This window comes from Crinia signifera, chromosome 3 (assembly GCF_055691185.1).
Source record: "Crinia signifera chromosome 3, ASM5569118v1, whole genome shotgun sequence".
In the NCBI taxonomy this organism is placed as follows: Eukaryota; Metazoa; Chordata; class Amphibia; order Anura; family Myobatrachidae; genus Crinia; species Crinia signifera.
Genome location: NC_139219.1, coordinates 182,553,906 through 182,568,215, shown reverse-complemented (window position 1 = coordinate 182,568,215; position 14,310 = coordinate 182,553,906). Strand labels below are relative to the sequence as shown.

The following is a 14,310-nucleotide window of genomic DNA, read 5'->3' as shown; positions in this document are numbered from 1 at the left end:
GCGACCGACCCGATCAACATCGGTGTGGTCGTTCTAGGAAACAAGTACCCAGATTTGTGTTTATATATATATATATATGTATGTAGATGTTCATTTTAAATATGCATTTAAATGTGATTAAGGGACTTTCAAACTGGGAACATTGTTGACGCTAACAGCCACAAATGAGTTTAAAAATCTTGAAAAATCTGCTTTCAAAGCACCTAATATCACGTAATTCCATATATTACTAAACTCAAAATGTAAAACTTATTACTACTGATGATGTTCATCGGGCATCATTTAAAGCAAATTATGTATATACATGAGAATAGATATAATTGACATGGTCCTCAAACATAGTCTATGGCCAATAGACCCCATATAAGTACGATTATAGTATGAATAATTTATGAGTCTGAAACTTTTTAAACAAGATTAAAATTGGAACTTAAGCAGACACCCCACCTGTGACTAATAAGGTACATTATCATCTAGGGCATTATCTATTCTGGGACAGCGAATCCAGTTTTTTTCCGTATGATAATACTCTCTGTCATCGAAGGGTACGTATCCCCCCAAGAGGTTAAATACGCAACCTTTTGCTTACTCATATCCTTCTGTAACATGCTCACTCCCCATTGATTACTTGTATATATATATATATATATATATATATATATATATATATATATATATATATATATATATATATATATATATATATATATATATATATATATATATACACATATATACATATATACATGTTTTTAATATTTTAGACGTCGTCATAGCGTCAAAAAGTTTTTTTAAAAACTCTACATACACCTTCCAAAGCTCAGAATCTCGGTATGTATATATAATTATTCGTACCGCTAAACACCACAGATTACAAATAACGATAAGTATCTAAAGGGCTGTTTATATTCTCATAGAGTCTATTACCCCTGAGGAAGTCGTACAGCAACGAAACGCGTTGGGTCTCGACTCACCAGAAATTTTTGTATCACCAATGTACCATTAGTTCTGTTAATAATGTCTGACATCGATTATGCCATCTATGTTTTAATAAAATTATTTTACAAATTGTAAGAATTCGAAACCCACTGTTGAATAACACACCAAGGTGGAGGTTTCTATATAGCGCTCTCTATATCCATTTCTTGTGCACATATCCATTGATGTTGTCCTCCACTAACAGGGAGGTCTTATAGAGTAGCTGCTGACAATAGCGCAAACACACACACACACACACATATATATATATATATATATATATATATATATATATCCCCATTACCAATATGCATGAAGGACGAGTACTGTATATAATGAACATTTAACTTATATGTGCCCTCACTGTTTGAGCTTCTGGTTGAAGAATTGTTTGGTCTGAAATAACCCTTCATTAATGTGCAATAAGCCTAATTATGTGCCAGTCCCAGTGGTGTCATTTACTTAAGGCTACAAACACTTGTTAAATTGCTGCATCCAAGATGCATATTTAATGCAAGTTAAGCATATGTAAACAGATGAGAAATTACAAGTGATGCAGTATTGTCATGCATTTTCTGTAAATTTTGATGCATGTGATCTTACATACCAGAATGCAGAAAAAAAATTAATATTCCTTATAGTGATAAAGCTACATAAACCTAATGATGTGAGGTTGAAAATGTATTTACAGTACATCTGCATATCCACATGCACTGAGCGCAAAGATAGCAACTTATATTTGTCAAAAATACACAAGGTCAAAGAATTATCACACATGCATTTGAATGGATATAGAATGCATAGGGGCAATTCAATGACATGCAGTAAGTTACAGTGGGCTAATAGAGGCGATGTGGTTAAACAGATACAGTCAGGGGCAGCCAGCACCAAGGTTTCTTTTCTAGCCTGTCTTGAATATAAATCCATATTAAAGTGGTCTGTTAGTGGTTGCAGGGTACGGATTAACACTTAGGGGTTTATTCAATGCGGCCGGGGGTTAAATGGTGGGGATTGCAGAAAGCAAGTGATCCTCGCTGTTTAAACCCCACGCCGGTCGCCCACCCTATTCAGCGCACCGGGGAAATCCTCGCTGTCAGAGGACAGCGAGGATTCTCCAAAGCAACGAGGCTCGCGGCTAATACAGGGAGCCCGCTGCATTTAGCCGCGAGTCTCACTATTTTAGCGGCCGCACGTGCCATTTTTCCCCTCGCTTCAAAAACCTAGTGAGGGGGGGGGGGCATAGGCAGGGTGGACAGTTGAATTCCGATCCTAAGAGCTGTGACAGCGAGCAGGCAGCCCTATAATAGCTCGCAGAAAGCATTGAATACACCTCTTAGAATCTGAGAAAAGTACCTAACACGCGTTAGTGGGATAATTTACCAGGTGATAATAAAAGGGTCTCCGACTGAATAGCCCTTAGCGATAAAGCCTGTGACTACATCCTTCCTACCAGTTGTAAATTAACTCAATTGAATTTTATTCAAACTCTGTAGCTTATGTCTTCTTTTACATCCAAAGTAAATAACTCTCATTCACCTATAAAGCCTTCAACTGATTTTTTTTCACCCTCAGAATGGCCAACCTCATCCCCATATATAATACACCCCCCTCTTGTCTCCAAACCTACATAGGTATTTGGAATGTGGGGGGGGGGGGGGGGGTGATACTCTTTACTTATAGACATGCAGCCTGGTCAAGCTGTCCAACATTTGATAGCAATTACAGTAAACAAAGAGGAATTTTTACACTGTGCTCTAGTTATTTCCTGAATACAGTCTCAGATGTATGAATTACAGATCTTTTTTAAAATCCCTCAGTGTTTTAAAATGGAAATAAAATGAAGTTGCACAGGACAGTGAATTTATCAGATGTGCCAAAATTCAGGTTATGGTTTGTGACCTCACACATCACTGGAGGTCATAGTTTAATTACCGTATGTGTGGTATTTGCATGACTTCCGAGTACAGGTACTCCAGAATACTTATACACTCCATACTGGTAGATTAAATGGCTTCTAATAAAATGATCCAAGTGGAAGTTGTGTTTGTCTAGTTTGACTGTTGTACAGATTAGATTTATATGCACATCGTCAGGTTTGTAAAAGAAGTTATGCCAAAGGCAAAATAACTCCAGTCCATATTTTCCCTCTTGCCGCTGTCCAGTAATGAATTTAGAAATAATAACACAAGCCTTTAGAAACAGAACAGTCTGCTTCACTGTGCACACCTATCCGGTTAGGACTGTACAGCAGCCTACTGTTTTCAGGATAAAGGGATGTAACTAAATACCCCTTTTCCTTTTTTCTACTATGCTAAATGATTGAATCACAGTACAATTTAGTTAGCGCTCATCATTACATAGCTGATGTTTTTTGACTACTTGACTGAAAGAAGAAACCAAAACTGCTTATCGGTGTGTTAAATAACCAGCAACCAAAATGATCCAAACACTCATTTATGCAGGCAAGGATGCAGCTACGTCATCCTGATATTTAATGTAACAATGTGTTTGACATCAGGGCTTTTAAATATATTGCCTAAAAAAAAAAAAATCAAGATTTTGACATCAAGTTGGGTTTTCGAATTTAGAAAAAGTGTCATTGATGTGTATCAAACATTAAGATAAACATCTGTATAATGTTGCTTGGAAAATATTTATATAATTATTGTAGTTTAAACAGAACTGTCAAAAAGCTTAAAGACGAAGCAACAGCCATTTTGTAAGTAGTGAATTGACCGTGTTATAATTATTGCCAAAAGAGTCGGTGCACAAAAGAAACATTGGTTGATTGAATTTTTTAAGCAATAAGTTTCAAAGGTGGTTGTGGATACAGATAGAGGGGAATTGACAAAAGCAACATGATCATGAATATTAATGCTAAGGCAAATGGACTTCTACACATTATTTTTATCATATGATAGATACATTGTATGAATAGCTGCAGGCTTTGATAAATATGCAAAAAGAATAAACCCGTTTCCCATTACCGAAACAGACTATATGACCAAATTAATAAAACTAATAAATGGAAATCTAGTGACACTAGTACACAAAACGTGTATGCTCCGATAGCAGCAGATAATGTACAGAATGACTAAACACTGCAGGGATTTAGGGGAAGCTTTGCCTCTTGCTGCTGAAAGAGCGATCAATCAATGGAGTTTAAAAAAAAAAGGAGTTATGTTTTAACAGAATGAACTCCAATTCACCCATTGTACCTTGTACAGTAATGCTACCAATTAGAATTTCTTGATTGTAAAAAAGGTACCACAATGTCAAGGCCAACAGCCAACTAATGATTAAATAATTATGCTGTTTACTAAATTTGGATGGAGACTCACGTTTCCCCTTGTCTAATTAAACTAACATTTTTGGAATTTTCAGTTTTTCAAAAATCCAAATTCCAGATTTCACATTTAAACCAATAACACAGAGGTATATTTTAGATAGCAATGTTAACTGTAGTCTTAGATTGTATTCAAACATTTGGCAGCATATAGGACACTGAAAAAGCTAGTAAGTCCTGAGTGAAAGAGAAATGGCAGTAAATGTATACTGATCTGTGGATCAATGATCAAGTGCATTGGCAAGTCAAGCACTCCATCATAGCTACTGGGAATTCATGGTAAGGCTGCCAGGAAAAAAAAATAAAAAAAGGAGGCAAAGTATAGAGGGAATCTGATGTATGTCGCTTGTGCAAAGCATTTTCTCTGCAGTTGCTTGGGAATGAAGCCAAGAAAGGGAATTATTGTAGCAAACAAACACCGTGCAACACTCAGGAATAAATGACAGCAGAAGCATATAGTCAACATCTTGCAGCTCTAAATTAAGTACCCTGTTCAAGTAAACTTGTTCTTCTCATTTGTTTTACATTGTTCTAAAAAAAACAGCTATGTCTATTTTTCCCCTTAAAGCATAGATTTTAAACAACATATTGCTGAGATACCATGGTAACATTTAACATAATAACATCTCTAAGAACTGAAGTCTAAATCAGTAAAGATAATACGGCTGTGTTCATTGTAGTGATCAAGTTCTGAGCTTGTGCTCCAAAGAATTCTGCCATAAGCACAAAAATAAGATGGGTCTAAAAATGAGATTCCATGGACTTTAATACTGTTATGAGCTTAGACACACTGCTAAGTGAAAGGACTAAGATGCCTGAGCAACCTATTGCCTCTATTTCCAACTAATTTATACTTCCAACTATAAAAACTTGGCTTCGATTTCTCTCGAACAGTGCAAGTGTTAATGTGGATAGTGCTTAGCAGACAGAATGTCTGATCAACTGTACAAGAATCCACAACCGCCTGGCAGATTAAACTTTTATTAACGAAACTGCTTTTAGTTTCCTGGAGATTAAAACATTGCAATTAGCATCCAATTATATGCTTAATCGATTCTGCTTTTTTACAAATCTTGAACTTCTCGTAAATGACAAATCTGCAAATGTTTAAATACTAATTGCTATATAACTAAAAGTAATGTTAAAATAAATTCAAAGAAGTGCATAAGCACAAATTTTAAATTGCTCAAAATAAACACTTACGTCAATAATAAAATTGATCGTTTGTATCGAAGCTATATATGACATTTTTAAGCGACATCAGCTGTGTTGTAGAACAACCTCTGGCAGCTATACAAAGTATTTGTATAGTGGAAGATTTTGTTTGAGTGATAAGTAACAAGCATCTGAGCCTTTTTTATGTTGCAGAATGTAAAGTGTTAGGGGCAATGGTGTTTCCTGGAGAAAAGCATCAGCCACACACGCACACGGCCCGGATACAGAGTTTCAATCATTTTAAGGATAAATAAGTATATGTCGCTGGCTCTGCATGCTATGCCTCTATTGGTATGCATTTGGAGACGCTGTGCACTGCAGGATAAAGAGATCTTCCATTGTGTGTGGCTGTTATCAGGGCTGAATTTCCCTCTGACTTTGCTACACTGTAATTCTACATTATTTTTTCTACAAATATAATCAGTAGTTACTATGCCGCAGCACTACCAAATTCTGTTTTGCTATCCAACACTGCATTTTATAAATTGATGGGAAATCCCAGGCTAAAACTTTGGGCATTACTACAAGTTGCCATTATTTCATATGAGAACAATACGTTACTTAACATGTACTACTACATTAATTTTTATATGCATATTTAGTGTAAAATTGCTATAAAATGTATATACACATATATACATACACACACTTTGATAGCAACAGGTTGCTTTATTCGATTACAATTTAAGATTAAATCTCCCTGTGTGTTGGTTGCCGGGCATGGTATGGGATGGTGATATTCAGAATGTGTGTACACCTTTTTTTGTAGAATTACTACATAACGTTCTAAAAACCCAGAAGTAGTAAGTAAAATTATTTTAGAAGTAAAATAAAGCCTCTAGTTACTATATTTAAAATTATAGCTTTAGGAAAGTTACTAGTACCATTTTCCTAGTAATGGTGTCTTTGTTTAAAGCAAAAAAAAAAAAAATAGCACTTTAACACAGTAGAGACTGAAAAAAGCAATTTACATAAAGAGGTTTACATCTTTGCAAACTTGTACAGTGCCGTAACCAGACACCCTTCTACCTCTACGTTGAGCTAGACAGATCAAAGCTAATTGAGGATTAACCTCTATGTTTTGTATTCCAAATTTTATACACCGACACATACAATATATATTATTTAATGCTCATTAATATTAAGCAACCAATAAAAAATTCATCCAACTTACGTTCACACGTGTCTCCTTTCTGTTGATATCCAGCTTCACAGACGCACTTTCCTATGGGGACCAGCCACTCACCTTCCGCACTGCAATGCATCTTGGGAGAATTTTCCGCTTCCTCCTCTGCATTGCTTACACAAGTCCCTCTTACTTCAACCAAGGAGGAAAATTCAGAGCCAGTAACAGTGTCAGGAAATATGGCTAAATTTTCAATAATGGACCAACATTTTTTGTAGTATACTTTCACAGAAACAAGAGCAATGCAAGCACCTACGTCCTGAAATGCCAGGTAAAATCCTTTTCTTGAAAGAGGACCAATTTCCCGAACCTCCGTATTAAGTTTCATTTTCCGTTCTCCAAGGTCTCCTTGGGTGAAACTTTCATCTGCAGCTATAGTGTCTATTTTCACATATTGATTTTCTCTCATGTTTCTGCCAGTATCATAATCGGTTTCATAATAATACAAGTTAAAGGTTTCCTTGCAAGTTCCCAATACACCAGGAAGACTATTACAATCCCTTAATGTGAACTTTAGCTCAACAAAAATCCTTTGTGCATTGGCTTTTGAAATCCAGTTAGTCCGTAGCCAGTTGTTCTGGTTGGGTTCCAGGACCTGACATACCTGATAAGTTCTAATTGGTGTGTAATTTTCATCCAGTCCACTGATTTCTTCCCACTGAAAATAGATGCAACGCATGTTAACTAATGTGAAAGTTATTTAACTAGAAGTTCACAACCATTTAATGCTCCACTGCAAAATATAATAATGTGTATCAAATACCTCACATTATTCACATTCTGTACTATCCAAGATAAATATATTACATTTGACATTAGTATAACATTCAAAACTTCAAAATAAAAAAGATAAATGATACTACAGCTCACATTTCGTAATGTTAGCGAGATTAAATAACAAGCCAGGAAAGTTATGTATGCAGAACCTTCCCATATGGAAAATGGGTGCATTCAGTTTTCAGCATAAGCTAGTCACTCAATGTTATATCAGCTTATGGAACAACATTGTATCATGAGCCTAACTGTTCTTAAAATGCAGAAAATACGACTTTCAACAAATGTATTTTGGAAATTCAAAATGGTTGCCAACAATAAGCAGATTTACTGGCAATGAAGACTAGTCAAAAGAGTTGCTCAAAATCGAACAAAACAAATCAAATATAAAATTGGGTGTTTTCCCCAATGCATTTATTTAATGTATCCCAATAACTTACTGTATTCCGAAAGTGTTAGAACAAATTAATTATATCAACTGAATTTAGGGCAGAAAAATAAAAATTGGCAAGGCGTTGCTGCAATTTACCACCTATAGAGAAGAAGTGCCCCCTACTCAATGCTCTTTCTGCGGGAAATAAATTCATGACTGGCGTGTTCTTACTCATCAACCATACACTTACAAAATTCAGTGACTTTATTGCACATCTACATCACACACCCTATCAAATGATACCTATGCAATGATAAGTCAGTGTCATTGCGAAGTACTAACTCCAGAAAAGAAAAAAAATTGCTTTGCTGATTAAATATATAGATATGTTAGTATTTCCTGCTAGACAGGAGAATGATCTCACACACACATACACAGTTGCAATCCTGTGAAAACGCAACATTCAATGCATACATTTTAAGTCTGAATGATATTGTGAACCTCCAATACATTTTTTTTCCGTGCATTAGGAACACTTTTTTGAAACATGTGAATAAGGCATATAGGAGTTGGCAATACCAACGTATAACAACTGGTTGATTTGTTCAACATTAAAAGATGTTTTTACATAAGTGCACTTCTTGTGCAAGGAAATTTAATTAGATGTGATAGGTCACAAAATAACCTATTTATATTATGAATAGGATATACATATGTGGGTGATTAGGTATTTATTCAGTATGGACAAGCTAACTTAAGTTGTTGTTTTTTTTTACTTTTACAACTGGTATTCTGGTATAAAGGTAAACTAAATTTACTGTTTATTGACAAGATGTTAACTTGTGAGGAGTTTGTCTCCAACAGTAATTACATCTACATTCAGTGCACAAGCATAGTGTCATAGTGCAAGCTACTATTTTAATAATTATTTTCTACACCAGAGGTAATTCTACCATATGCTATTCTAGATCCTTATTAAAAAAAAGGGATTATAAATTGCAAAATAAAGTTTTCTTTAAGAGGTAGAGATCTACATATATGGAATTAAATTGCCACTTTTAACATCAGAATTGCATTCTAGAGGGAAAACTGCAAGCTCTTTAAAAGAAAAGTTGAATTTAACTATAGGTTAATATCAACACCTACAGTATGTAGAGTAAACACCGGACTATGAATTATGCACCCCAAAACTAAGATTTTAAAAAGATTTGATGTCCTATTAGGAAAAGAACTCTATATAAAACCTTAGCTGTAATATTAATTAAAGATATTACTGTAATAATTTTAAATGCTTAAGTCAAAACTGTTATACCATTTTGTGAAAAGGCAATCATAGCTACAATTAGGTTTACAAAGACATGGTACAAGGACCTTTGTAATTAAAGTAAGCTATAGGAAAGGTGCATACACACTGAGCGCTTTTTGCCCCTCTGAGCAGTTTTCACGTCTATAGCAGGACGCTCTAGAAAACCATCCACCACATAGTTTGTGTACTGGTAATACCAGCGATTATGCGAGAGCACATCCCGCTAACCGCCGGGCCGTACACAGCTCAAAACGGCAAAACTGGGCTGCTTTCAGCTCAAAATCGCTTAATGGGCCTTGAATCCAGAAATGACCATACAGCTTTACCTTACAGTACTATTAAACTTAAAATAAATCTGCACTTGAGCTGTAAGTTTTAAACTTTTTCTTTAAAGAAGATATTCTAGCAAATTTGAAAGTTTATGGGTCTAGGACTACAGCTAGAATTCACAGAATGATCACAGTTGGATTGAGTATCACTATTAATATGCAAGTTGTAAATGGTGTCCTACAGACAATACCAATCAAACAAAGAACAATTAAAAAAAATTAGGGGTAATATAACACAAGACGACTAATGAAATAACAAAAAATACAGTCAAATATCCTATGCATTTAGTACTAGGTGTGTTACACTGATAACGCCAAATTCCTTATGAAGTGGCAGAATCTTAGAAGTAATCTTCTGTCTGGAGGTAATTATTTCCTAAGCAACTAAACCGCTACATCAAAAGTATGTTAATGTGTGACATAATGTCCTGTAAAAGTCTGCTATATTGCATGAATGGTTTTTCAATGTGTGCACTTAAACAGAACAGAATAAATGCATGAGAAGGGAAACATGTACAGGAGGTAGCCTAGATTTTAGAAAAGGAACAATTATTTACTCATGAAATGTCACTAGAGTTTTTATATTGTGTCCTGTGCAAATAATAGATTGCATAAGCTTTAAATCCATTGCCAATATGCTCTTAGAACATCCTGAAGTTCCTCAGCCATACTGCAATTTCCTTACAGCATGTTGAGCATGTAATACGGTTTTTCTGTTTCACACATTTGGAAGAAATCTTACCCCACTCGAAGGAGAGGAAATCCATTCCAATTCTGTCTGTTGTGCTTTGGAATCCAGCAATATAACTGCAAGACAAGTTATCACAAATAGTATTATTTGTTATCTTCTTTCTTTTAACAACACTCAGATTTCCAAGCTAAATAAACTAAAAAGAACTAAACACACGGAGAAGGAATTTTGTACAAAATATTAGGAAGTCGCTCCTTAAACTTTTTTTTATTTTATTTTTACCGTACCTTATATTACATGAATATTTGTGTTGAAGAAGTTGCAGAATACAATTTAACAGAGAATCATAATACAAAGTAAAGCGCACTGGAATATGCTGCGCTATACAAGAAACTTATAAATGTTATTGTAAACCTGGGAAAGAAACACTTACTAGGTTAGACAAAACATGTCCCCGTGGTGAGAAGAATAAACCAATTCTACAGCAATGTGTACTGGGCCTTCTGCAACTAAAGTAGCTATTACACATTTATCTTTAAGCAGAAATGTATTATAATGTTTTATTTTTCATTTTTATAATTTTTTTATTTATTGAATGTGAATCAGTGGAAAAACGTTATATTACCTTACCACATTTTTATTTTCCACTTAAGCAGTTGCCATAAGACAGGCGCAAGAATGTAATTTTAAAAGTCATTAAAAATAAGCTGCAGTCCAGGTATTTATTTAGCTTAAATGTAACCCCTATAGTCTACACTACTTGAGCTGAAAGAATCTAAGCTCTGAGCCTAACACAACCTCTGCGCTGATAATAGTGAGATGTACTTTAGGTGCTACTGACAGATAGCAATATCCTTCTACATCTAGTCATGTTCCTTGAAGGGAAAAAAAACACCACACAGAGAGCTAAATCATACTGAAGCCTTGAATGTGAAATTGCAGCTGACATTCCTCAAGATCACACTATTACCTCCCTTACATTCATTATTGCAAAGCTCGCATCTATCCTGGTATATGAACAAATGTATCTAGGTTGAGTCATGAGATCATTGCATGGGCAGGCAGTATATTTTTACAGGAAAAGGCCAAAACACCTGAAATCATCATTGCATATACAAGGTGCAGAGAAGGCAATACAAACACCTAAACACATTTTGGGCTATGTCACTGCCCTGCAGAACATAAGCAATGCTTCTGTATAACTTGCAATACAACGGCCATATACGTCTAGAACTTTACATTGTATGTGTCTGTGCTGTTTGAACCATTTTTATTTTATTTTGTCTTTGGTAAACAGCAATGGGTGTTATTGTATGTTAACATAATGTGCTAACACATCAATAAAGGAAAAAAATATACCCAGCGCATAATAGGCTTATAAAAATAACAACAAAAAGGAGTTCATGGTTTTACTCCATTAAAATGAACATGTAGATCCACAATGAAGTTGTTGGATCCCTCTAAGCATGCTGAGGCTTTGTGTCAATGGTACACTAGAGCACAGATTTCTACATCACTTACTGGGTGTAACGGTTCTATGATGAGACGTGTGGATTCAAGCAGAAGGGAAAGAAATAGATATGTTTTGCCTGCAAGCATTGGAGACTGATCTTTCTCCTCAAATCCAAATTCCCAGGACTACCTCTATAAATGTGCTCCAGGAAAAGCAGCAGTCTCTCCTTATCTCATGTTGGATGAGCTTTTATGTGTCCTATTTGGCTGGATCATTCACTGCTGATACTGAGCTGTGATTTGCATAATACAGTCACCCAGTTCTGGAGGCAATGTTCCTTTTGCAATCCTCTCATATACCTAGACACTTTCCCTTATAATGTGCCCAAGTCTTAGAGCATGACCTCTGTATTGTGCTGCTCACTTGCCTGAAAGTTTAATCAACACTTCCCCAGCACCATCAGTATGTATCATCTCTAGCAGGTTATCTCAGTCTGCTGGCTCATATCACTGCATCCCAAAAACGCCAGAACGGATTCTGACTCAATTTAACCACAGTGTATTTCCTTGCAAGTGTTATCCAAACCAGAAAAGGGAGAACTTTGTATTGCTACACATGCCTCAATGGGTTAAACCGAAAAAAACAACCCAGAAAACACACACAATATAAATATATATATATATATATATATATATATATATATATATATATATATATATATATATATATATATATATATATAGTGTGTGTGTGTGTTTGTGTGTGTGTTTGTTTGTGTTTGTGTGTGTGTGTGTGTGTGTGTGTGTGTGTACTAGTGTAGAATATGGGGAAATTAGAAGTCACCCAAGAGTTCTAAGACTACAAGTGGGTGAAGGTGAAGGCCAATTGCTGGTCATACAGGTGACAGAATCCAGTGTGTTCTAATAACCTGTATATTTGACATAAGGTGTGTATTATATGAGAATGTGTATAGCGCAGACATACTGTAGATGCGCTGATTGGGGCTGACGGGAGAGTATTGCTGATATACCTGGCTGCACCTGCAGTGGCTGCGTCCGGGCAGAGGGGACCTGAGGATGAGAGCTGGATGCAGGCTACTGCGCTACCCCTGGTCACTATGCTCCTTCTACTGGCGCTAGTAGGAACTCTACCTCCCCAGCAGCAGCAGCAGCGCAGGTTCTGGGGGAAGCTCCGTAAAGTCGCTTACAGCCGGAGATCCCCTCTCACCCTCCGGTAACACATGATTATGATGGCAGTGCCAGCACAGCTCAGCGGCTCCCCGTGTAGGTGTGTGTGCTGCTCCCGGGGCACTACTGCTCCCAGGAGGGACTACACATAGAGATGACTGTGATTATAACGGAACATCAGTACCCCCCGGGACGCCCTATACATAGCCGCCCGGCGCTGACTTGCCATGACGTGCACAGAGTTTCTCCACAACACAGCAAACTCCTAACTCTGCCCGTCCCTGCCCCCCGCCGCCCGGGCATCCCAGCCCCGGTGCCGCCTTACCTTCCTTCGCAGTCTGCGCCTTCCCGTGGTGTGCGACAAAAAGTAGACAGAAGCAGAAGGTAATCCAAGGGGGGCAGCGGCGGAGGAGAAGCATGGTGCATGGACCGAGCGTGGCTGGGGATGGCAGGTCCGGTGTATGTGCTGGGGAAGTTACGGCTCAGCCGCTGGTGCCTTGCCTGTGCCTATGTGCAGCGTCCCCGGGCAGGAGGCATTCCTGTGCTGTCCCTGGCTGTGCGGCGGCTCCTCCGGCAGCGCTGTGCTGAGCGCCAGCCTCTGACTGCAGCCCGGCCACTGCCGCTGCCTCCACACTCCAATAATATCAATTAGGAGTCAGGGGGCGGGAACGCAGCAGGAGCAACTCCGGAGAGACGGGCAGCCGCCTGCAGCCAATCACAGTCCGGGAGGAGTCTCGATGCCAGCCTATGGCGGTACAGAGAGGGGAAGGAGTCTGGCAGGTCACCAATTACAGTACAGGATGGTCCCGGGCTGTCCGCGGCTGTCACTCTCTTGGCCCGTTGCGCGGCCGGTCTCCTAGACACTGCCAGTGGCCGCGGGGTGTGTGCGCCGCGGGCGGGGGGAGGAACGGGCACTGTCCCACCCGCACAGCGCCGGCACACATATGTGGTCCCCGTGACTGCACCTCACCACACTGCCGTGTATATGCCGGCGCTGATCATGTAATCGGTGGCAGTCCCCCGGGTGTCAGTACGTGTTCCGGAGCTGCATGGAGAGGGGAGACGGCGCTGGCAGTGTGGCTGATGGGCTGTTCCTCTGCTGTTCCCTCCGCACTACACTACAGAACTGGCGGCGGAGCTCCATCCTACGCTGCAACAGCCAGCCACATGTGAGGCCGGTTATGGGGGCAATGAGCCGCGGCGGCCGCAGGCTGGATAACACCCCCGGCGGCCGTGTCCCTGCGGATCAGACTCTCTCTGCACATATAAGGAAGCGGATCAGTCACTTGAGGGGAAGAATCAGGCAAAGCTCGAACTGAGCATCTGCCTGTGTCCGGGCACCTGCCAAACTTGCTGGCAGGCTGGTTCCATTACTAGTTACAGCGAATTGCTGAGTGGTGGGCAACACAAAGATACACCAGGGGGGGGGGATGGGGGGGGGGGGGGTAACGCACAGATGTACCACTGCGTAG

The 14,310-nt window shown here is 38.4% G+C and overlaps 1 protein-coding gene across 7 annotated transcripts in view; it reads right to left on the bottom strand.

The window, feature by feature from the left end:
* EPHA7 (EPH receptor A7) overlaps positions 1-13,490 on the bottom strand; it is a 184,658-nt gene extending 171,168 nt beyond the window's left edge. For 5 of the 7 annotated variants that reach the window (XM_083177030.1, XM_083177035.1, XM_083177033.1 and 2 more), the window contains exons 1-3: positions 13,164-13,490; positions 10,250-10,314; positions 6,714-7,383 (exon numbers count right to left, since the gene is read on the bottom strand). In XM_083177030.1, coding sequence (XP_083033156.1) covers positions 6,714-7,383; positions 10,250-10,314; positions 13,164-13,257 — 829 coding nt within the window. In that variant the 5' untranslated portion in view covers positions 13,258-13,490. The remainder of the gene's footprint in view (positions 1-6,713; positions 7,384-10,249; positions 10,315-13,163) is intronic. The other 2 variants (XM_083177031.1, XM_083177034.1) reach the window with 1 other exon arrangement.
* Positions 13,491-14,310: the final 820 nt, after the last annotated feature.